Here is a 25351-nt window from a genome sequence, read left to right as displayed (position 1 = left end):
TTAATACGCTGTCCTTGACTGAACCTCGAGGGCCATTTGTTGTCTCGTCACTGACTAGCCACACCTACTGTATCTCCCTAAAGACAAACAAACCCGAAATGGCATCCTCCCTTCCTATGAGGACATGACAGTCACCATCTGCAGGCGGGCATTATGCTGCACAGCTGTGTTGAGCACACTGCTGCACTCAGACCCCTCAGTGCTCTGCTGCACCGTTCTGAGCTTCTCCTCTGATAAGCCAAATGTGCGTTTACCTGCAGGGCAGTGATTTGTTAGAGGGCTTTGTAGGATACTGATTAGTTGCAATCCTACCATTAAGGGTGCAGATAACCCTATGTGCAGTGTTTCATATCCTGTAAATGAATGTTTACCACAGAAATTAGAAGATAGGAACATCGATTTCCTCTTAACATCTCTTTTTATTGATTTTTCTCACTCAAAAACAAACTGAGCTGGTACAATATACACTATCGTAGCAACACTGAAATGGTAATTTGTGTGTATGTTTGATAGTCCCATTGTGCTTTCACTTTTGTAATCTCTGTCTTTTATGACAATCATAGAATTCAATCTTTGATTATTTGACACCACAAAGGAGATATTTTCAGTGATGTACAGTAGGCAGCTGCAGATTGCGCAAGAAAAGCCGCTGTATGCTATTCAGCTGTGAGATTATTTGTCCACTGTGGCACAACAGTACTGGAAACACCACAGGTTTTATGAGATTTTCTGGCTCTGAAAGTTCGCTTTAAGCCATGAGGCTGCAGCAATGATGACACTGGTGGAAATAAACCGTGCCCATGGCATGAAACTGTTGTTCTCTGCAGTGGATGCGGGGTTTGTGCACTCGTTTGCCCTTCCCTTCATGTACAGCTCCTATACAGCCGCTTGCCTCCCCTCCCCCATACCATCACTCTGTATGTCCTCAGAATCAGTCACTGGCCTGAAGCACAGCAGGCTCCTCCCCTGGCAACAGCAGCTAGATTAGTCGCTTTATCCCAGGTCATCTGAGGGAAGTGGGCCACACATAGAAGATGGAGCGATGCAGAGGGGATTGGTGCTATAGACGCTGTACAGAACAATACCTGGAAGATTTAAATTCACTGTAATTTTGAGATGTTTGTTTTAAATGTTAGCTTTGCTGTCAGAGCTGTAAAAGCCACAATGTGTATATTAGATTTAAAACAAAAGGCCCTGGAGAGAGGGGTTGGTTGTCCAGTTTTCCAAGCTATCTCAGTCTTAGTGCCTCTTGCTTTCCTCCTGCAGTATCCTGTCTCATTCCCTGGTGTGTCAGGCGTGCTGCAGCAACAAGCAGCACCTGCAGTGGTGCCAGGCGCCCACAGCTGCAGCAGCCAAGGCCCATCCTGCCACTCCACAGCCTGAAGAGCTGAGTCAAATCTCCCCTCTTCCGTGGTGCAGCTCATTTGGCTGGTGCGGCTAACCTGAGCCCCCCGTTGGCCCATATTGACGAGGCTTGTTTAGGATGACTCAGTTGTATCTATTGTATCGGGTGCACTCTATTTAGTGCGATGAGTGGGATTGTAATATGATTACTTGACCCACTTTTGCCATATGAGGCCCAGACATCCTCGCACAGCATAGTTGGGCACAGCAGGCTGCAGAAGAGGCCAAAGTCAGTGTTAGCCAACCCCTGCGGGCTTCAACACCCATCCACAGCGCAGGTCTTCACCTCTGCACACATACAGGGGCTAATCCTGCAGCTTTAGCTTAATTTGCATTCCTTAGCAGGAGGGAGGACTAATGACCGGTGGAATCCTGCCTCCACTGTTCCTCCTCCACATCAGTTCACGTGTGTCTGCATCAGTCTTACTTAATATCTCGTTTTTATGTGTCTAACCTTACTGTTTTATGTGCTGCAGGTACCCAGGCACGCTGGCCCTCCTTACACTGCTCACGACATCACAAAGGGACACCCTAACTTGGCGGGCACTCCGCCCGGTCATGCCCACTCCCCGGCGCTCTCTCAGGTATCAGTACCCACAGCTTCCCCATATCGCTACCCTAAGGGCTGGGAGGCAGGCGGAGGGGTGAGTTTGTCACTGTGTCCGCCGTCATCCTCTCTGCGTATTCATGTTCGATCTGTCCATCTGTCTGCTTGCTTTTTATGACCCGTCTTGGGGCTAGTTGAAAATTCAACACTAGAATTCAGAATTTCTCAGTACAATTATGTACTGACAAGATATTGTGATTAAAATTTCTAATTGATTGCTAAGTATTTTTAATCAAACTTTGTCACACTGTAAGATTCCTTTTTCAAAATTACAACATTATTCTAGAAAAACAAAAAACAAATCAGTTGGATGCAGATGCTGTAAAAAAAGATGTATGCAATATATAATTCTGCCTACATCATCCACCCTGACTTTCATTGTTTTTCTTTTCTTCCATCAGCTTTTTACATGTTATATTTTCCTGTTTGTCACTTTTCTTTTCCACTACTTTCCTCATTCAGCAGTAAGCTTTGTTTGCATGAGAGTATTGTTTTTATTAAATTCAAATGAATGTATGTTTAAGGTCTCATAGAACAATCTCTGTGCACTGGTGTCTATAAGGAGTGTGAATCACTAGTTTCAATACGCTCTCCAATTAACGGCAGTGGAGTTCACTTTAATTTGACCCTAATAACACATAAAAAACAGCTTAAGAAAAAGAACATCAAACGAAAATATTAAATTTTTGCTTAAAAATAACTCTCAAGGTTCATAGACAAAACAGTTGTTCTTTGCCAGCCACAGTTATCAGCTTAGACATATTTATATTGCATAAATTAACCTTGCAGGTAGGGGACTTTCCTCCGCACATAATTTAACAAATTATGTGTATTTTTTTTCTTTATTACTTTGTGTTGGTTTAAGTCACTGCATCTTTGGACAGAACAGCACACTTGAATTTCAGCCTTCATGCACATATTTTCAGCCTTACGTTGTTAAAACAGAGCAACTGATAATTGCCATAGTTAGAGCAACAAGTTAGCGTAGTGAGATACCCGGCCAGGCAGGTTCGTCGTGTTTCATGACGACTCGGCATTGTTTGCATATGCACATGCTTTGTCTGTTGACCCATCTTTTTACCAAAATCCAAAGTATTTACATACTGCTGATTATTCCTGAGAGGGTTATAAATACCCACAAAATCCTTTTGGCTCCTTGCCATTATGTGCCTAGTGCTGCCTGACTGACGGTGACACAGACATGCCTTGGAAATTACAAAATAAAGGTGTATATTAGATATACTGATGTAGATCAATGTTGTTGCTTTGCAGTGATGATATTAGATTGTTGATCATTGAATCAATAAAATCATCCAGATTGGTGGATCGTTACACCACTAATGCCTACAGACACATATGCATCTACTATATTCTCTATACTGTTCCTGTTTAATGCTGATCAGGCTCCGGAGGGGGCAAGCCCAGCATGCATGATGTGGCAAAATGGAGATAAATGGTATATACTGGTTGGGCTGAAGAGCTAATGCATACAAGGACAAACACATTTAGATATACCTGCATGCCCCAAGTCTATGGGAGGAAAGCAGGTCCCCTGAAGGGAACCCATGTAAACAATTAATGTACATGGATGTAAAAAGAGAATTGGAGTCAGCATTTGAGGCGGGGTCCTTTTCGTTCTTATGAAAGTTGTTCATTGGTGCATAAAGCCAAAAGGTTCAACTTCCTGGGTATAAAATCACCCAGATCTTCTGCATCATTGCGTCCATAGAGCAAGCGCACAAGAGTCTTTTCTGAGCCGAGCGGCTAACTTCCGGTTTAGCTCTCTGCCAACTTGAAGAGGGATAAAATGATTTCATTGTGTGACTATTCTAGATTTACAAAATCTTATAGGACCTAATGGATCAATACCCGATAGTGAAACAAGTCTTTTGTGGGGCTTGTCAACCTGAAAAAATGCGTCCACTAATTTAGAGATGTCTCTAAGTAAGTCAATGGGAGAAAGTCTTTCGAGGGCCCCATGACATACTGCAACAGACCCGTAAGGTGTAATTCCACACGTGGCCACTCGGGATTGTTATTACTAAGATTTTAACGGTATACTTTTTTTTACAGATACTGCTTATAAACTACGAGCTAGGCGCTTGAAAATGGCACATTTCTCCGGCTGTATGTAGTGCCCCTTTGCTAGATGTTTTGAGAGATTGCTCGTGTTTTCACCCTTACATACAAAACGGTTATTGCACTTATAACAACGAGCAATGTCAGCATCAACTCTTTAGAAGTATAACCAGTGCCAATGAGAGTTGGGCTCCTGTGTGTGTGTGTGTGTGTGTGTGTGTGCATGTGTGCGTGCGTGTGAGAGAGAGAGAGAGAGAGAGAGACAGAGCTGACTCTGCCACGCCCCTCGCTCCGACACATAGAGCTCTCCTCTGGATTGAAGAGCGAAAATGCATCATAGACAAATGTCTTACTCTTATTGTAATTTAAAAACTGAGTTGGTGAGGAAAAAAACTGTACAAGATAACGTTAATGTAATCTAAATGAACTAGAAATGTATTTTCTTTGTATCTCTAAATCCGACAGCAGAACCATTAACACTGGATCTTATCAATACTCCGCTCTTTAATAATTCGACGTCGGTGTCCATTTAATACCAGGTTTCAGTACTTATCCCTTGTGGCCACTACATAAAATCTGCCTCAAAGCCAGGCATTGTTTCTGGGGCCTGGTTTGAACCTAGAACCTTCGTGCTGTGAGGTTGTGGTAATAACCACCAGGATTTAGTAATGTTTAGATGTGCAAGCCAGCTGATCTCTGTGTAAAAGAGGCTACTGATTATTGTCTGGTTTTTCAGCTACTGTGTACAGCTGCAAAAGGCTGTGTCACTGTGGAAGGAATACTACATTGTGCTGTATTGGTAAAACCAAGCCACAGGGATCCCCTGTCAGTCACGTCAGCTGTTTCACCACGAGGTCATGATATGTCATCATTTTCTCGACCTAAATTCTGAATGTGTAGGTCTGTTTTACAGAACTATGAGCCTTAGGTTTAAAGAGGTCCGTAAACATAATCTTTTTAACATTTTAAAACATTGCCAGTGGTGTTTCAACCTCAGTCCTTTGTGCAAAAGCTCTGTAAAAAGTCAAAGTGGGGAATAATTAATCAGGATCGGGAGTACGTTAAAAGGGGATGTGGGTGTGTAAATCCTGTATACTACCAGGGATCAGGGCAGAAACACAGTGATTAGCTCGGATTTAGGTGAGATTGTTTAATTAATTAGGACTTAAAGTTGGTTGAAGTCAGGTAAGGGTTAAATATATGGTAGACTCCCCTCTTCGTCTGTAGCAACAATGAGACATATTCACATGGGATGGAGATAGAATAGGGCGCTGAAAACACAACAGAAATAAGTCAGGACCGAGCATGATGGGAAGAAAGGTTCACACTGCTGCTGTGATGCTGCCATCTCTGACCGCCTTGCTGCTCTCGCTCACAAGCATGTTGACTCTGTGACTCAGCGTCTGTGGAAGTATGTGACAGTGCTCGCGAGGAATCTAGTTGTTCTACTTCACCGTTATAGCCTAATGGCCCACTGCCTCACCCTAAAGCTCTCAGCAGCCTTCTATAGATAGTCCTGTCAGCCAGCACAAACTTAAATTATCACCGCCATACCAGCAGCAGCTCGGAGAAGAGAAAGCAGATCTGCTTAAACCCACCTCTGCATGGCTCCACTGCACACTAGATGAGGAATAAAGCAACACAGGATTTGCAGCCCTTGAGGGGACCAATTATCTTTGCGCAGCACATAAACCCCAATCGAAAACATTTTCTCCCAGCAGCATCCACCATAGTGTTGCTGGTGTATTGTTGAGGTTACGGTTGATCTCTGAAATGTTTTAATGAAGTGGCTGATTGCTGCACAGTTCCTGGTCTCTATATTAACAGGACTCTTAGCTTAACTGTTTTCGCCACCATCCCGAAATACAGTTTAAAACTTCCCGCAGGAAACTCCAATTATGAAATGACTATATCTGCAATAAAATTGTTTCCATAATTTAAAGTGATGAATGGTATAAATAAAATGCCAGGGGAACACCGTGGATTATAAATTAGCTCACGTTTCATAAAAACATTTGTTACATATTCGTTGTTTATTCATTTAAAACGTGTTTAGTTCATAAATCAACAGTTTTTTTTTTTTGTAATATTTGTAAACTTTGTGTAAACGTTCTCTTTTCACATTTTGAAACACTGTGGGCGTGCGCAGACGTCAGAGAGCCACCTGTCTGGCGTGCTCAGAGAGAGAGAGAGACAGAGTTTGTCTTTGTCTCTTCTGCTGTACAATTTTCTGGTTAGGTCGCTGGTGACACCAGAGAGTGTAAAATCCCGGCACCGCTGTGGCATTGCCATTTCAATGCCATTTGACAGCAGCATTACCCAGGGTACAAACTGGACGTGGAAGCACTGCGAATCATGACGATACTCAGTGGAGCACTGCCTGCTTCCTTTAGATGCCCATCTTAACCAATTGGGCTGTTTTTAATTGAATTTGGCAAGAACACACACTGATCTATAATAAACAATATTAGAGATATACTGTATACTCTATAATATAAAATATCTGATTAATACAAATTATAGAATATGCATATTTACTTATTTGACACGTCAAAACAGAGAGCTCGTTTAAACAGAGAGCAAAAGAGACGAGACACTCAAACACAAGCAGACAGAGACAGAACTCTACTTTTAATGAAAAAAAAAAAAAGAGGAGCAGAATCACTGTCTGGTGTGCAGTTCTACATTGACAACTTTGTCAGAGATTAGTGTTAAAGTTTAATAGCAGTTGTACTTTATTTTATTTATTTATTTTTAGCCAAGATCTACTTTCTGTCCTGCAACCTCACCAAAATGTATTTATAATTGTCCTTGATCTTTTTTCTTCCCAGTCCCCTGGAAGGCGAGACACGTTCAAGTCAGAGCCGTGTTGTAATGAACCCTCTTCTTCTCTCTCTCCATCTTTCCTTTCTCTTGTTTTGACAGTCTCCATACAACCCTGGACAAAATGCTGGTTCCGCCCCTCTAGTGTATTCTCCCCAGACACAGCCAATGAATGCACAGCCACAAAGTCGCCCGGTGAGTTTCCCTCTGCTCTTAGATTTACAACACACCTGCCCCCAACCCAAACAGTTGTTGTGGTTGTGCTTTACTGTGACTCTTATTTGAACTCTGGAGTTTCATAGAGTCAGTGATGGAGGGTCAGTGTTTAGAAGCCACAAAGAAATGTTGAAGAGTCTCAGTCTGCTTAGGGCAGCGAGGCACTTTAACGTAGTTTATTTTTTTTAGTGACATCTCCTTCATTGTCTCCCTAAAGGCCCCCTCTTGGCTTGTTGTGGTCGATGATACTGTATCACTGGTTGCAGAGGGGACATGAGTTACACTGGTGGCCTTTTTTTTCCATTTGTTATACCCCCGTCCAGGGGGATAGGAGCATAAAAGTTAAAAGGTTGCTCCCAGAATTGATGGTAATTTAAAATATATATGTTTGTGTAAAGTCAAGCTGCTCTGTTTTATAATGTTTGTTCAGTGTAGCCTAAGGAAAGCCATGTAAAGACTGATAACACCTTTGGAAAAAAAACTCTCACCACAACAAGCCTAGTAAGAAATTCCAAAATATTATATTTACTTTGCCAGCATTCCCTGTAAACACACACCTATTAAGCATTATTTATTAATCCTGCCTAGCTCGTGCCCAGCCCCCATCAGTAGAGCAAGGCTAACCAGACCTCGGTCAGTGTGAATAAAGATGTAGGTCATTTTTTATACTGTGTGGTTACAGTGTTAAGTTTTGCCACATAAGAAACTGGAAATTACAGCATAAAAATTTAAGTTCTCCAATATGGCATCATAACATCTATCGTATCAGGTTCTTAAAGCAGGCTTTATATGCAGATACACACCTTGACCTGGGTCTGAGGGATGCATCATGTGCCGTGTGTGTTTAAAGCTCTGTGGTTTTGTACTGTATTTTCAAGCATCTGCCCCCATTGCTCATCTTATCTGTGTCTCTCTTATGCTCTTTCTTCTCCCCGCTTTGTCATCACTGCTTCAATCTCCTTGCTGGACCTCTCCTCCCTCCCCCACCAGTTTGCTACGGGCCCTCGACCAACCCACCATCAGGTAATTTACCCCCGCTGAACGCCCCTCCTGCTCCCTCTCTTGCATCATCATCATCAAAGCGGTTTTTGCTGGTACCTGCTGGCAAAAGGGCTGTTTGTGGGGCGTCTGCTGTTCCTTAAAAAAAAAGTCTGGGATTTGAGCGCCTTCACGTATCTTGGATACAGTTAAAGAGGTTTTAATTATCATGGGATTTTTCCGAGCGCGATGCTATTTAATCAACATATCGAGCCAGGTGCACAGAGCAGTTCCCTGACGGGTGCGTTCTTGCACTATTCATGTTTATTTTTATGGTTAGATTGATCTGAGTTCATTCCAAGAATTGAATTGGTATTTTATAGTCTTTATCAGGTTTAGATGTAATGAAGCTTGTGGGTGTCCTTGAGCTCCGAGCAGAACAAGTAACCCTTTTTTGCACAGGATGTTATGATTCTCCCACACTTCTTTACAGTTTATGTATTTCTGGGTGATTAAAAGGCATTTAACACGATAGGATCTTGGTCTCCATTACATTGAACCAAAGAGGAAATGAATCATCAGTCTTTGATAATGTGTTTGAACTTTGCACTGGTGATGTGAGCTGTAGGCATTCTGCTTATTGAAGAAAAAGAAAAAGAGAAACTACATTACAGGATGAAATAAGTCACTTACCAGGAATAAATAGTCAGGCAGAGAGTGCCACCTAAATTAATCAAGTATAATATGTTTGATAGATAGATTTGATACTTTATTAATACCGAGGGAAATTCCAGTATGTTTTTATGGTGAAGGGAAGGTCAATCAGTATTTATGAACACGAGCTACACTCTCTCAAAGAAAGATCCCAGAGAAATAAGGCTCAAACTTGTGATGCCATCAAGTATTAAGATCATCAAAGAAATCACAAATTTGAGTTTTCACATTCTGTTTTGGATTTGGGAGAGTTGTCCACGTTTACTAATATTTTGGACTAACTTAGACCATCGGAATACCATATGTGAAGTTAAAAATGTGCATAGATTGTCTTAAATAAGATGTGTTTTCACTGTGAATTGGAATTGGATTTCTAACAGTTTTCTTGTTTATTTGGATTTTGTTTTTTCATCAAACAGTATAGTGGGAGGAAATATCTGTTCCTCTTGAGTGGCTGACATCAACTTGTCATTTCATGATAACCAATTTTGTTGTGGAGAAATGCAATAGAAATATTTTTTTGCAGTCAGACTAGTGTTCAAGGATATTTGGCTGTACTGAAGATAGCTTTATGCCAGATAACAAAAACAGAGGCATTGTTATTTCTGTGCTTGCATGGCTAAATCTTTCAGTGACAACCCCCTCATGGCACCACGGTCTCATTTGTTTCCAGTAATTACAGCAAGGTACTGCAATTAGATTGTCTGCTTTATTTTTGTTTGGGTGATGATTTAGATTTCTTCACAGCATTGTACCTTCTACAAGTCAAATTCCAGATGGAAACAAGTGGTCTTAAGATGCTGATTATTTCATCTTGCTTTTTGAAAACATACATAATCAAGGGGTTGAACAAGACAAAGTGATGAAGGATAGTAGCTAGTGGTCAGGTAGACTGTAGTCAAGGAAAGAGTCAAAAACAGCTGTGTGGAGCGCTCCATGGTGTGTGTGTGTGTGTGTGTGTGTGTGTGTGTGTGTGTGTGTGTGTGTGTGTGTGTGTGTGTGTGTGTGTTTGTGTGTTTGTGTGTTTTGTGGATGTATGAATGTATGAAGAGATCTGGACTTAGCATTTGAGGTGGGACCCTGTTTATAAACATATCAAAGTTCCCGTATTTTTTATCGTGTGTGTGTCCCCTTTTCTATCATTCTGTGTCTCAACTCTAAATTCAGATGTTTTTGCGGGTCAGTGAATGCCACAGAGGCGGAGCTCATCACTAGTCCTTTTTTTCATCAGCAGCTGTTTGTGGAGTTTGATTCGCAGGGTGGATTTTGATTTGTTGATCTGGTCAGAGCCGATCAGAACGATAGATGAGGGGAGCAGCTGCTGCACAGGCGAGTGAACGCAAACTTTAAGACGCAATTGACAGTCTAAGTTTCACTTTCACTACGCCTCACGTTCACTCTGCGTTGGCTGGCTGGGGCCTTTCTATGTGGAGTTGAAATGTTCCCCCGGCATCAACACACCAACAACCAAAACACACACAAATACACAGAAAACTGGTCTGCTGCCGCACCCTGCACACAGGTCTGCTAAAGGCAGCAGGAATGCAATCTACAGCCTATTTTTAGCAGGTTTACCCATGTTTGAAAAACCTGCGTGCATGTCCTAATTTTGGTGGGAAAGAGGTATGAATTGCCGGTAGGTGTGAATGTGAACAAGAATGGTTGAATTGTGTCTGTCAGCTCTGTGATGGTCGGGTGACCTGTCCAGGGTCAGTGTCAGTTGGGATAGGCCCCAGCCCCCCGCCACCCTTATACGGCTAATGAATGACTGAATATTCCAGTAGTGCTCCTAATGAACAGTCCATATCCAAAAATAAAAAATCAATACATGGTGGCAGATGTTTTAATCGTGGTAGGCTGCCACAAACAGTTTGATGTGTGGGAAACCTTGAAGTCTAAGGGAAATTGTTTTTTTTTTTTTTGTTTTTTTTTTTTGGCTCCATGACATCATGCTATGGATATAATTCTACGATCTGGCTATGATCCCAGTTCTGTTTCATGGTGCTTGGTCTGTGTTCATGGCTGACACTTTGTCTATATTACACTCTGCATCCTGTCAGCCAGTTGACACTTTGTGAACCAATGTCATTAGATTATGAAGGGCATGTTAATGTGTTCTCGTCTGGCAGAGCAGTATTTATGGTGCTGTTTGTGTATTACCTTGCCGATGCTAAGAGTCTCGACATGTCTGGGCACTGACATTCAGTCCATGTGACTTCCTGTTATCCTTTGTGTTTGTTGATTCACGCTGTAATGATTAATGCAGCTGCCCACTGTTAAGACTGATGTGTTATTCACACTCAAGATGTACCCTGGTTGACTTGTTGTCTAACATCCTCACCTTCTGGATGCTTCTGTGTGGACAAATTTTTTAACAGACTATTAATAGTATGGTGTCAAACTGTGTCGGGTGTGTTTGCCCACGTTACTGTGTACTCACACACACACACACAAGTGCATGCTCTGGCTGTCACAAACTGGCGCTGGGATCTCTTGTGCCACCACGGAAGTGGAGTCGGAAAGCAGATGAAGCCAAACAGTAGCCTTTTATGCCGATGGAGAAAACCGCCATTGTCCTCCTGAAACACACTCAATGCACAGTAAAGGCTACATAGAGATCAGAAAATTAAATCATTTGGCCAAAACATAAGTCTGTCTTCAAACAAGGCTCCACATTATTTCACTTTTTTTCCCTCCACTTCTCAGTGTAACTGACTTCTCTGGATTTCAAACACATCTTTTATGTGTTGGTGAACCCCAAAAAAAGCAATCGGAAACTACACTAAAACAAGCAACTGTTGTTGTTTCTTTCAGACAGCTGTTCAGAGTGTAAATAACTCTATTAATCTGAGTTTTAACTTTGGATGTGGCTCAAAGTGGTGGAAATGTCACATGATTTTGAGACTTAAGTGTTTCAGAATGCTAAAACAACTAAACACTCATTCTACCAGCTGCACCACTGAGGCTGTCGGTGAAGGAATTTCCTCTGCAATGATGAAGGTTGGCTCAACAGCACGAAATCTGGTATTCGTGCCTTTTTTAAAAATGTTTTTGCAAAGTATTTCATTTATCCTGATTTCAGTACTTTGTAAATTAGCTATATTGTTAGTCTGATATGAAGTATATTGTTGCTTTTTAAGTGACAAAGATGAGAAACATTTTAAAAAAATTAAATAGCTGTTGATTGTTAAATGCAGAACACAGAAGGGCGATCAGCAGCAATAATGTGTGCAGGGTTTTTTCCAGCTTTGGTTGTGTCTGGTTGCTGCAATACAGACTATAAGCGGGAGTAAAAATGTTGGCACCAGGTAAAGAACTTGCTCTGAATGAAGGGAAGGCTGAAGCATGCAGGGTAATATGGCGGCCCTACCCATCTCTGTGGGCTCAGTATTCATTTCTCCTCTATTGTTGCTGCTTAGCAGTGTGACGGTGGATCTTAATGGTGGGCTAGTTTTCCTTCTCCACTTGGATTTAAACAGTGGGGTAAAAAGTGTCAGTGCAGATGGGCTGCAATGTTTTACGTGGAGTTTAATTTTTGCAACTCTTTGTGACCAGATAAAAAACAGCAAACTTGCAGCACTCTGCAGAATAGATGCTCAGTGCCTCTTGGCGTTGCTGGCATTTGTAACAGAGTGTAATGAAAAAAAGACAAAACATGAACAAAGCGGTTGTGGCAGGTATTTGCCATCTGCTGCGGTTGGATAGTCAGTAGTGTGGTTTTACAATAATGTGGTTATAGTGACAACCCTGAATGCCACACCAAATTGTGTTCTTAACTTAAACACATAAAATTGAAACCGAAATTAAGTTATCCTACTTTCCAAATATTTAATGAAATCCATACGAACCACTCATCGCATTGGCATAAATAAAATCCACCACACAGCACTTAAATAAAAAGGCAATAAAAGCTTTAAAAAATCACACTTAAAGCTGGTTCACCTGCTACTTCCGTTATTTTGAGAGAGTAAGAGCATAATAGCATCATAGATCTGTTTTAACCAATTATTCTCTCACCTAACTCAGCTGAAAAACACAGAAAACATAGAGTCCGTAAGCATGTTAGCATTTTGTTCACTATCGAGCGGGTTTTTAACTGGGAGCTAACCAACGTTGTTATCTTCCCTTTGCATGTTAAACTGACTTTTTTAATTTATATAACAGACAGTGACTGTCCTAGAGTTATTACAGACATGTAAAGTAACCACAGACATTTGCCTCATTCATGGACTTAAAGCTGTGCACCGCTTCAAAATGAGTTCAGGGGAAACACTGAAATGGATTTGGTGTTATTTTTGGCATTCCATTTTTTTAAGGGCCTTGCAGGGGTTCCTATTGTACAATTATAGAGGAAACACTTGACCTCAAAATACTGTACATTTTTGTCAGCATTTCCACCTTAATGCAACATAAAGATCATGATGTTGACACTGTTTCAAATTACTTTGGCATCCAAATGGAGTTATTTCATGGCTGTCCTATGTGCCAGCAATATTTGTGATCATATATTTCTTTGTTTACGCTGCACAATGATTTTAGAGATAAAGGATAAGAGTTCAAACAGTTTGAAATGGTTTGTATTAGGGTCAGAGCATCAGAGTTGAGTATGAGTTACATTATTACTCCTCTGCTAAAAAGTGAAAACATCAGCTCCAATCTCCCAAGGACACTTTTGTTTTTTTACTTAAAAAGAGATTTATAGAGCTAGCCAGCACATCAGGGCAGTGACGTGACACCTTTCAGCTCCATTAGATAGAAGGGTGTCTGTAACCCGCCCTGGTGCAAGCCCCGACATCGTCCCTGTTGCCAAGTCACCGTTGCAGGTGACAGCCAGGTCTGTTGGGGATGGAAAAAGCCAAATTGGCAAAGTAGACTGGCTCACAGACTCGGGCTGCACTATTTGAGAAAGGAAACACCTCTTGGAAGTGATGTCTGTGTTCGGGTGAGAGAGGCTTATGTGTGAATCTGTGCATGTTATGTCAAGGTGGGACACAAGTCAAAAGCTGATGTGACATTTTACTGTGACTGTTAAGCTTTTTTCCCACTCTGCTGCCCACTCAGTGATAAACCACTTCTCATTCTGACAGTCTTTTCTATCGTACAAGTTTATTTTTTGCCAATCATAGTGTCTCAGGACCAGCTACTGCATCAGGTAGATGGAAATAAGGGGGTAGATTCCCTGCCTTGGTGTGTGTGGGTGAATGATTGCCTGCTTGTTTTTGTATTGAGTCTTCCATTGGCTTTTCTCTCTTTCCTGCTTTCAATACTCAAGGGAGGATTCAGGCCCATCCAGGTAACATTAACCTCTGTTTCCAAAGTCTCTCTGCAGATCTGCATGGCATGATAAGGATCATCCGCAAATGATCCCATCCCTCCTAACTTTTTACCATGTGCACCCCCTCATCTTCACCACAGTAGAGAGCTCTTTTGTCATCATTTTATCCCCATTTTGCAGTTTTTGCTCCATTCATTACTCATCTTTAGTTAGCTTGCACACTTTAATGAACAGCATGCGGAATGAAAGAGACTGTATACATTGCTCCCTAAGATATTTCCTTTTATATCCACGAGAAACCTGTTAAAATATGTTGTGTTTAATATTATTTTGTAGATGCCCACTGGACGTTTGGTTTCAGCGTTGCTGGAGAGCACATTTATTGTTTCAGTGATTGTTTAAAGCCTTACAAAGCACTTTTTTTTGTTGACAGTGTTGAAAAGTTGTTTTGTCTGTCGACTCATATTTCTTGCTTTGCCAGCGATTTTACCGAGACTGTCTTCAGATAGCTGCTAATGAACAGTTTCCTGGTCCTTTCCCAGATTTCCACGGGGCTATTTACAATAAAGCCATTGAACCTGATTTATTATGTTAAAGGTGATTTCCCTCCCGGGTATTTTTAGACAGCTTTACAACATTGTTTATTCTGCTCTCCTTCACTGGAGCACAATGTGACTGTGGTCGGGTATTCCCAGCGTGAGCCCCAGTTGTTTGGATGTCAGTCACAGCTGTTGGTCGTGGTCTTTCTTCAGGCCCATTCAAACACAAAGCCAGTCCAATATTAAACTTTAACTGATTGCGACATGATCGGTTAGAAGTCATTGTAGCTGCAGTCACTACGTGTATATTTTTTACGTTTTCTGTTCTGTGTGAAACACAAGAAAAAGGCCATATGCTGCCTGATGAAGAGAGTCGTGTCGTGTGTGACACATTCAGTACAATTGCAAGGTTGGCCAAGCTGCTTGGGCACAAAAAGAGGTATTTGAAGCTATTCAGCTGTCCATTTTATTTTCTATAGCTGTGAAGTCTGGTGCAGCTTGTCTATAGTGCAAACAGACCGGCCAAACAAAAAAAAGTTTTAAAAATAGGAAGAAAAAAAAACCCACAAGAAATGAAATTTACACTTTGGCTGTTTCCCTTTAGGTTTTCTGCAGGTAACAGTGATCAGCCTTGTCTCTGCCAGTAAACTCTGGCCTGCTTTGCTCTACAAAGCGCTCCAAAGTCCTTTGTTTCTTATCCAGATATAGGAAGAAAAACATTTAAGAACCCAGTGACCCCAAAACACTACCTTAAACAACCAGTGTGTTTGTAAAGATGTGGGATATCCCTGAGACCTCAAAGATCCAGTGTGTAGGATTTATTAGGATATATTGGCTTAAGTAGAATATAATCTTTATAACTATGTTTTAATTAGTTTATAATCATCTGTAGTGAAGAACTGTGTTTTCGTTACCTCAGAATGAGCCCTTTATATCTACATACAGAGTAAGTCCTCTTTCACGCTATGTTGTTTCTACAGTAGCCCAGAATGGACAAATCAAACACTGGCTTTCGACAAACCATTTGTGTTCACCTGTCGGCCCCCATATTCTTCTCCTATACACTTTACACACGGGAGGTTTCAGTTGGTTGTATTCTGTAACCTTGCCACCACTAAATGTTACACACCAGACCTTTAAATTTTAGTGTATCTGCACCCATGAATGTCTGTAGCAAGTGGCATCACGTTTTATTTGGGGAAAGGAAATGTCTCAAAACCAGCTGTTTACAAGTCGAAATCATTCTGCAGTTAATGCGGCTCCATCATGGCGTTATATTCATAAACTGTGACGTATTTCCCAGCGAAACAGTGTAATTTGAGCAGAGCACAGCCACAAGAGGAATTTAAATTAAATCCTTTGCATTTGACAGGACCACTAAAAAGTGGGTGGGATTAGAGTTACATGATACAGAGCTACAGTGGACTGTTGGCTCCACATTAACCTCCCTCACAGTTAGATCAGAAGGATAATTGAATTTTGCTGCAATCGCACAGAGTCAGAGACAGTAGACGGCATTAGTGGACGAGATCAAACAAGGCAAATATCACAATAACTACAACAGATCTGGACAATGACTGGACATTACTAGAAAAATTACATAAAATAATAAACACCAAATATAATATTTCTGTATTTTATTCCAATCTGCCATCTGCCTTTATTCCATCTGCCTAATTTCATGTGAATGCAGCATTACACAGGGTTTCCGCAAATCCTTAAAAGTCTTAAAAAGCATTGAATTTAACTAAAAATAAGGCCTTGTCTTAAATAAATATTCTAAAGTCTGAAAAATGCTCACACATTGAAATGGGATTTTATGATTTTTTTTTTGTAACGTAGCATTGTAAAATCAAAAAGTAACTGGTAACTTTTATTATTATTATTATTATTATTATTATTTTATTATAAACATTTAAAATCGACAAATTCTCCTCTCTTGAACGTCACCAAAAAACATATTTTTTTATGTCACAATAAATTTTCAGGGAAAACTGTCCCTGATCTATTGATTGTCAATTTTGGTTGTTGTAAAATTGGTCTTAAATTTCATTCTAAGTGGCATTTAAAAAGTCTTAAAAAGTCTCAAATCCAACATTCCTAAAGATGCAGAAACCCTGATTAGACCTCAGCCACATTATTTTTGAACTGAAAAAAAAACCAAAATTAACTTTTGTCCACTGATGTCCAAACAGACATCTCTTTTTGTCCCTGTCCATATGACTCTACGACTACAACTCCTAAATGTGAGTGTAGTTTTACATTAACGGTCTGGCTAGCTAGTTGTCCAAAGTCTCATTTGTTTGGATCGGATTTTACTTTTGCTAACGCCCCTGACTGCAGAATGAGTCATCAGACATTTGAAACCATGTCACCTGGTTTAACAGAAGGAGAAAAGACAGGGAATTTCAAGTGTAAAAATACTCTGATACTGATATATTTGATACATATTTGGCACTCAACAAAAGATAAATGATGAGTTAACATAGGGACACAGGATTAATACTGGGAAAATGTATTTTTTTAATTCATGTAATCATTAATTCAATAATCAGGCTGAGAAACCTCGAAAGGTCTCTTAAGGACATCACAGATGCTGTGCAGCTTGACTTTTCCAAACCTAACCACCACTTCAATCATTTGTATGTCTGCCTCCTCCCACCTTCATAATTATAATAATAATAATAATAATAACCTAGAATTATAATAACATTCATTATGAACACAAGGTGTTTTTTTTTAATATCTAGAGGAATTGAAAAGGTTCACTCTGCAGTTCACTAATTTATGGTTATGTGCTTCCTTTAACTATTTTCTTTTCTTTCAATATGAATTAATGAAGCTTTTAAAGCTTCTGTTAAGTTGATTAAATGATTGTTAGAGGAACTATTTAGTAAAAAAGAGCCAAAACAGAGAGTGGTGCGCCCTTTTTTTGTAGATGTCATTTATCTTATTCATAATATTGCTTACCAGTTAAAATATATAATCCAAACTTTAGTGATGTTTAGTTTAATTAATTTATGCAGCAGATTAGGGGTTGATTATACAGGCATCAAACACGAGTATAAAAGTGTGCATGTCTGCCTTTCATTCCTCAGTCTGAATGGGAGTTCAGGGAAAGTCGTGGTGCTGGGTTTCTTCTTTTTTTCTCCTTCCTTTTTTAAAGCTGTTGATAAAAACCAGGACTGTCTCACTGTGAGAAACGTGTAGACCAAATGGTGGAGACATCTGAAATAGGATTGCAGGGATATACTGGTTTCAGGGTATACCGTGGTATTAATCTTCTTCACATCTTCCTTCACAAGTATTTAAACCTTCACACCATGGGCAAATTGGTTTCCTTTCATATTAATACATGGGAAAAAGCAATTAACAACTTTGCAAGGAATGTTCAGGAAATTGCAAAAAATTAGTAGATTTGGAAAATTATTTTTTAAAAAGCCAAGGGAAAAATATCCAAGTTAATATAATAATCATTTTTAAGCATTTTCTTTCTAGTTATTATTATTATTTTGTTTTATTTATTTATCTATTTTTGGTTGGGGGTATCTAATTTTTAGGTACTGGACCTTTTTTTTTTTTTTTTTTGCTTTTTTCTTAAGTTGCTCACTGCGTTTTCTTACCATGTTTTGAAAAGAAATGAAGTCAATTTTCTCAGGTGTCAAAGGGTTAAATTCACAGTTGTCATACCATTTGCTTATCAATTGCGTTGAAAACCATGCATTTGGACGGAGAATCTCGCTTTTGTTTTGATTATTTGCAAAACAGAGTTTTTGTGCATAATTCCACAAAACATTGTTTCAAGTTTAAGTTATTGTAATAAACCCTTTAAGGATCATTGTTACTGACAATATTAATAATTCTGTCATACCCTGATACCTTGAAACCGGGTTATTTTCTAAGATGGTTGTCGTACCATGAAAATCTCATACCATTGCAACCATAATCTGAAAAAAAATCTTTTTAGTGTACTATTTCAGATAAATAGTGGCATGGTAGCATGTGGAAATCAGACTGCTGCCTCTGGGATGGTACTTAGTGTCCTTTGTTGTTTCTCTGTGTTTCCCTCACATGTTGCTTCCAGTTTTTCCAGAGGACTCAGATGCAGACTGCGAGGCCCACCATCCCCACAAACACACCCTCCATACGGCCTGGCTCACAGACTCCCACTGCGGCTGTCTACCCCACTAACCAACCAATCATGATGACCATGGCGCCCATGCCTTTCCCCTCCCCGCAGGCGGCACAGTACTACATCCCACAGGTGACACACATGCACTGAACTGGGTCCTAAAATGACATTTAGTCTGTTCCTCAGTTCCAGCTGTAGGTCTGTGTGTTGGGTTTGCAAACTGTAATCACTTTCCTTAATCGATTAATCTGTAAAATCAACGATGTTTTAATCAATTAATCGCTATTTAAAAAAAATAAGTTATCTTATTTAAAACAATACCAAATGTGTTTATCCTCAGTCAAAGCTCACAGCAACATAATGCATATATTTTGGCAGCATTTCATAACCTATTGATTAATCGATTAAGTTTCACATCTAACGTTCGATTAAATTCTTAAGGACTGATGAATCAATCAGTTAATTGTTATCCCTAATGTATATGCATAAGATTTCTAAAGGTACTGTTCTTAAAAATTCAAAAAGTTCAAAATTAAAACACAAATTATGAACATTAGGATTACACTGTGTCTTTGATAAAAATTAAGAAAAAAAATGTATAATTCTACATTTGTTTTAGTGGTTTTGATCATTTTTATTGTATTGAATGTGTACTTTGAAAATATTCTGTGGCTGCAGCTGGCACCTGAACTGAGTAAAGGAATAACATTTAAGGAAATTCTTTTATTCTTTCTGGGGTTTCTTTTATGATAATCCACCCATCTCTTAATCTGGAGTTTCCTACGGGCCCATGAGCACAGTGCAGGCATTTTTTTTCTCCTTTTTCCTCATCAGCAGTTGGTTGATGTTAAGTCGCAGAATGGATCAGTCTGTCAGCTGTTGGATCAGTCGCAGCTGATCAGGTCAGTGGACTAGACAGAGGAGCAGCTGCTGCATAGACAAGTGGAAACAAACTTTTAGACCGCACTGGATCGGGGGATGTATGGTTTGGGAGTGCAGGTGGTTACATGTAGTTTGGAAAAAATGATGAACACTACATTATAACTGTATCTGGCATTCTGCTGCTCAGTCTGTGCCCAGAGTATGCTCTGCGCCCCAGGAGTGTCGGGCATTGAATAACCAAATTATATATGTTTATTTCAGAAGCGCAAAGGTACATTTGGCAGCTTGTTAAAATAGCCCGACCAGTCCTTGTGTTCATAAGGATCGAGGCTGTTTAATTCCTTTAATTTTTCGAAGCAGCAGTCCTTTGCTTCCCTCTTAAGCTCCACTGGCTCTGGGACTACTTTAATGCGTTTGCTATACCAAGTTTCAGGTGCGTACCGCTGTCTACCGTACCAGATTTCTGTCTCCTTTGAAGAGGCGTTCCCTAAAGAATACCCAGAATGCATAACGCCATAACATTATTGCCTGTTTTCTATATTAATGCTCTGAGGAGTATCTGGGTCTGCAATTACTTTGTTTTTGTCTCAAATGATTTCAGAGAAAATACTCCCTGGTTGCAGCCACTGGTTAGATTTGACTGGATACTACAAACACAGTTTGTAACACTGGTCTAGGCAGAATCTGAAAGAGAGCTTATCCAAAATCTCATAGGAGGACGCTCATTATCCCTCAAATAAAATCATGAAGTTAAAAAAAATGACTTCTTGGATTGCTAAAGAGTGCTGTTTTTAAAATGAAGTTCCTGCAGTATTTGATGCTGTGTTAAGCTGTCTCTCTCTGTCCTCTTTCCTTGCAGTATCGCCACAGTACGCCCTACGTGGGACCTCCTCAGCAGTATTCAGTACAGCCTCCAGGGTCTGGCACCTTCTATCCTGGTCCAGGGCCAGGGGAGTACCCTGCCCCATATCGTGAGTCATTAATCCAACACAGACACACATCAAGCCTTATCCTCATATCACATTTAAAATCTGAATTTACCACAAATACACACAACCTTATGTGCCCCCAAAACACAGTAACATAACAGTGTTGTACTAATATCCGTTTTCCTCTCTTTTGTTTTTTCTTTCTCTCAAATGCATTCAGATCCCCTCAGGTACCATCCGCCTGTCTCACCCTCTGTTCCTGCTCCCGTCCCCACAGCTGGTCCACCCTACTATCCAGGACAGACTGTGTATCCCCCCTCACCCCCCATCATAGTGCCTACACCACAGCAACCTCCACCAGCCAAGCGTGAGAAGAAAACAGTGAGTATCTTAGTAGTTCCTTTGTCTTTGTGTCCTGCGGTAATAGTAGCTTTTGATTCACATCATACAATCTTGTAATCTTCATCAGCAGGTGGACTTTGCTCAGTTATTCCAGTTGATCTTAAAATCCTTAAAAAGTCTTTAAAGGCATAGAATTAATTGATCTAAAAACAAGGCCTTAATTGCTATTAAAATGTCCTAAATCAATCTTTATAAGTCTTAAAATCGTATTTTGTGTATCTTTTAATTCTTCTGACATTGCATTGAGAAATCTCAAAATAATTGGTAATATCTAATTTTTAAATAATCTTCCAGAGATCAGATCAGAGGCAGATCAGGATAGAGTAACCAACAACACTCATAAACATTTACCACTTCTGATTAAATAGAAATTAGCTAACTTTTTCAAGGCAAACCAAATGTATGCATTAACAACATAATATGTTATTTGTTTTCTGGGTGTTCCTCTCTAAAAAGTTTTACATTTTTTCAACATTTGAAGTAGATCACATAACTTTTTGACCAGAAACTAATGTTTTATGTTGTAGTAAACATTTGGGAAAAAATTGTACCTAATGAGTTATTGATGTGAGTTATGTTATTTCTCCCCAGTTTTGGTTATTGTGAAATTGATGTTAATTTTACTTTGAATGACAATAAAAAGTCTCAAAAAGTCTAACTCGCCTTACGGTATAGGAACCCTGGTTGAGAAGAACCGATTCAATTTGCCCCTCTTGGAAATCTATTTGTTGTTGACCATAAAATCTGAAATTATTTTGTAATTATTTTGATGGAATATTATGAGTTTAATCTTTAAATGATTTTGAGAGTGTGTAATGACTATAATCTGCACACTTTCACACATTATTTACTCAAAGCCCCCAAAGACATGGAGAATATATTTGATAATTTACAAGCTTCTGACATTTTTGAATCTTATACAAAGTCTATTTTCTTCTAGTAATAAAAATATGACACATCAAGAAGACGTGTCATATTGACATCTCATTGCCATCTCACCGTGACTTCACATATGGACAATCTGTTCTGTTTTTATTATTTAAAAAAAGACTGTGTTGAGTTTGGGAATTAATGGGCTGTCACTATCAGCGTATGATTTAAAATCTTCAGATAAAGTCAAGAAATGTAACCTTTTAAAGAACTACATGACCTTATGTACTTGTTTAAAGCTGGTTTGAACATGTGTATCTGTGATGCAAACACAAGTGGACAGCTGAGCCACATGGCCGTTCACACCTCTGTCTATCGTGCATCTCCAGCTGACCACTCTCCTTCAGATTTGGTTACTGCACGTCACTTGCACTAAAAGATCACAGGGTCTGCCGCACAGTTATTACTTACACACTCTCATTAGCATGCTTGCTTGTCACGTTAGCGTTTGTGTCGATACAGCTGGTGATATCGCTGTCAGCAGAATTAAACACGTCTCAAAGGCAAAATGATGGACAATCAGGCAACACTTCCTCCAATTCTTAGAAAAATGGACAAGTCATCAGCATGCTGTCACCAAGACAACCACCAGATCCTGCACTGATGACATAGTCCTTGTTGGGGACGCATCAGGAAGCATAAGTGTTGACACCACAAAAGATATGTGGTCATAACACGTCCCAGGCCACCTGGACAAGTGGTAGGAGGGATCGGATCACAGCGTGTCTTGGTGGTTGTTTACACTTGTTTTTAACGCTGCCCACTGTTTACTTAAATGGTGTCTTGTGGGTTTAACAGTGGGGCTGTTTCTGGTTAAACAAGAAGCATCTTACTCTTTAACAAAAAGGTCTATCTCAGTAGAGATCCTTTACATAAGTTGTCAGACACATAAAATAACACTCTGAGCCTGCAAGTGACAAAAACAAGCACTTTTCGTGGACGTGAATGGACAGTTCAAACCTGCCCCAAGTGGTTACATCACAGCCTGTTGTTTTGCTGTCTACAACAGCCCTCTCGCTCAATTCTGGACAAGTTTCAAAAACTGTTGTTCCCCTTCGTCATCTAGTCACAAAAACACGGGACAATAGGGGCTAGGTTGAAAATGTGCCCTTAAAGTCTGGCTTTTAAAGTTTATTTGATGTGCAGAAAGCCACACAGCAACGCTTCAGCATGGCAGCAAATGCTACGTTTTCCTCCTCACAGTGCCGTTTTGTTGGTGCTCCCATAAATACCAACTGTATCTATTCCTAATTTAGACCTGCCTGTGTGTATAGCTGCTGATGAAAACAATGCATGGATGAAATATGGCTGAGGCAGGGTTGCTCTGAGACTCGGGCGCTTTAGTGAGGTCTGTTTTTTTGTGCCATTGTCCTCCCAGATCCGTATCCGTGACCCCAATCAGGGTGGCAGGGATATCACAGAGGAGATCATGGCAGGGGGTTCAGGGAGCAGGAATTCAACGCCTCCTGTCGGCCGCCCCTCCTCTACCCCTACACCCCCGCAGGTAAGCTCCTCTGACACACTCACCTACAGTAGTTACAGTTGTGGTGGCATTAAGAGCAGCTGATTATAGACCGGAGCTTAAGCTGAGGAGAGGAGAGACGTCTCATGTTGCAGCGTGAGCTCTGCGCTCTAATACTGTTTGCTCTCCACCACGTGTGCGTCGGACAGGACGCGGCCTCTGTGTCTTTGGTAATTTATTCGGCCATCTTGTCCTCTCATAAGTAATTCATGATGGCTTTCTGTCCAGAACATGCCTCAGGACTTCCACACAACATCTAAATAGCTTATTGTTATGAGTTGTATGCATGTGGTTGAGTGTCTATGTTCTTCAGCTACATGAGCAGTCTTTGGATTTCTCAGTCATATGTTCCTGGTACTATTTACATCAAAAGGCCTAAAGAAAAATACCGCAAAATTGTCATGTCATTAATATCGCATTAGGGCTGCACGGTATTGTGAAAAAAACTGACATTGCAATGCATTTATTTATTCATTTATTTATTTATTTATTTTTGTGATAGTCACCGAGATAAGAATTATTGGTGTGGTTTTTGTAGGGGAATGCATCTGCTCAGAAAATAAAAATAATAAAGGCTGAAAAATTACTTTTTACTCTGACGACTATTCTGAGGGGGAGCAGAGGAACATTAATCCATTCAGGTTGTCCTTGAAGTGCTTGGAGTACTTGAATTTTGTGGAAAAAACATCAAGTACTGGAATATCTTGAAAACAGACCTTTTTTTAAAAAAAAAACAAAAAACAGTCCTTTAAAATTTAAATCTCTGGATCAGAAATCTTTTTTTTTTTTTTTTTTTTAGTGTGACTCACCATCTTAACCCCTGCGTGCTCTTCTTCTCCTTACTTCCTGGCATTCATGATTTCTATCCTGACATGGTTTATTTACTTTAGAGTTTCTTCACCCTTAAAACCCAGCTAAAACTTAACATGACTGAACTTAATAAGCCGGCATTACCCCGATTTGTTAACGCTTTCGCTCTGAAACTTCCTCTGAATTGGAACTTTTTAAAGCCTGAAAATAGTGCATTATCATAGAATAAGCACCATGGGTTCATTATTATTTTTATTATTACAATTAGCAAAATTGCTTTGAGTAAAGTCCTTGAAAATACAAGGTATGCATGTTGCTTACCCTACAGTAAGGGGGCGCCCGTATGGTGCTCCCCTCCTGTTTCTTGCTCATTTTCAGGTTGTGGTTGACAACTAGGCTTTCAGTACATTGGTCGTTCATCACACAAACTTCTGCAGATTAACGTTAGTGTAAATATTACCTCTCCAGCCTCTCCGCTCTGAACGGTCGCTGGCAGACCTCTTGTTTCTTAGGCTAACTCAGTTAGCTCTAGCCTGGCTCAGCGGTGAAGAATGGTCAGGTGATGTTGTGATATGTTGCATTAAACAGATGCTTCCTCTCTTCAACAGAACACAGCCCTTTTTTTACAGTCGTTATACTAGAGCCAGAGCTTATCTTGACACTTTGTGTTGCCTTCTTATTTATGTTTATTTAAGTTTATTGATAAAATATAAAAAAGGGATAGCATCAAATCCCCCTGTACTGGTAGTTAATTTGCCCATGAAACCTCTGCAGCCAACTTCAAATGGGCAAACCTTCACTTTCCAGTCATGTTGCTCAAAGTCGGCTGCCAGCTTGGCATGCCTAGGCGTGCTCTTGCATTTGTAGGCCTCCTTCATGGCGTCCTCCCAGGGCGCAGTGAGCACAATGATGTAGATGAGACACAGTGAGGAGGACCAAAGCACAAGGTGTGGAGGCGATCTGAGATAGGAAGCACAGCTGCCAATTCAGATCTGCAATTTAGGGCTGCTCTATGAAAATCGGAGATTCAAATAGTCTGTTGGAGACCCCTGAGTCGACTGAGATAACTCGAAGTGGAGCAGTCTTTTTTCTTTTTCTTATTAGATAGT

The 25351-nt window shown here is 40.2% G+C and overlaps 1 protein-coding gene across 9 annotated transcripts in view; it reads left to right on the top strand.

The window, feature by feature from the left end:
• Positions 1-25351, top strand: part of eif4g3a (eukaryotic translation initiation factor 4 gamma, 3a) — a 79158-nt gene that overhangs the window by 18771 nt on the left and 35036 nt on the right. For 5 of the 9 annotated variants that reach the window (XR_006106939.1, XM_042509260.1, XM_042509251.1 and 2 more), the window contains 7 exons: positions 1881-2048; positions 7016-7108; positions 8120-8152; positions 18720-18899; positions 20509-20620; positions 20799-20959; positions 23280-23414. Coding sequence is in view for 8 of the 9 variants with exons in the window: in XM_042509260.1 (XP_042365194.1) it covers positions 1881-2048; positions 7016-7108; positions 8120-8152; positions 18720-18899; positions 20509-20620; positions 20799-20959; positions 23280-23414 (882 nt within the window). In the remaining variant the exon portion in view is untranslated. The remainder of the gene's footprint in view (positions 1-1880; positions 2049-7015; positions 7109-8119; positions 8153-18719; positions 18900-20508; positions 20621-20798; positions 20960-23279; positions 23415-25351) is intronic. The other 4 variants (XM_042509306.1, XM_042509268.1, XM_042509292.1 and 1 more) reach the window with 3 other exon arrangements.

The sequence above is a fragment of the Plectropomus leopardus genome, chromosome 2 (genome assembly GCF_008729295.1).
Source record: "Plectropomus leopardus isolate mb chromosome 2, YSFRI_Pleo_2.0, whole genome shotgun sequence".
Classification (NCBI taxonomy): Eukaryota; Metazoa; Chordata; class Actinopteri; order Perciformes; family Serranidae; genus Plectropomus; species Plectropomus leopardus.
This window is presented reverse-complemented; position numbering and strand designations above follow the sequence as displayed.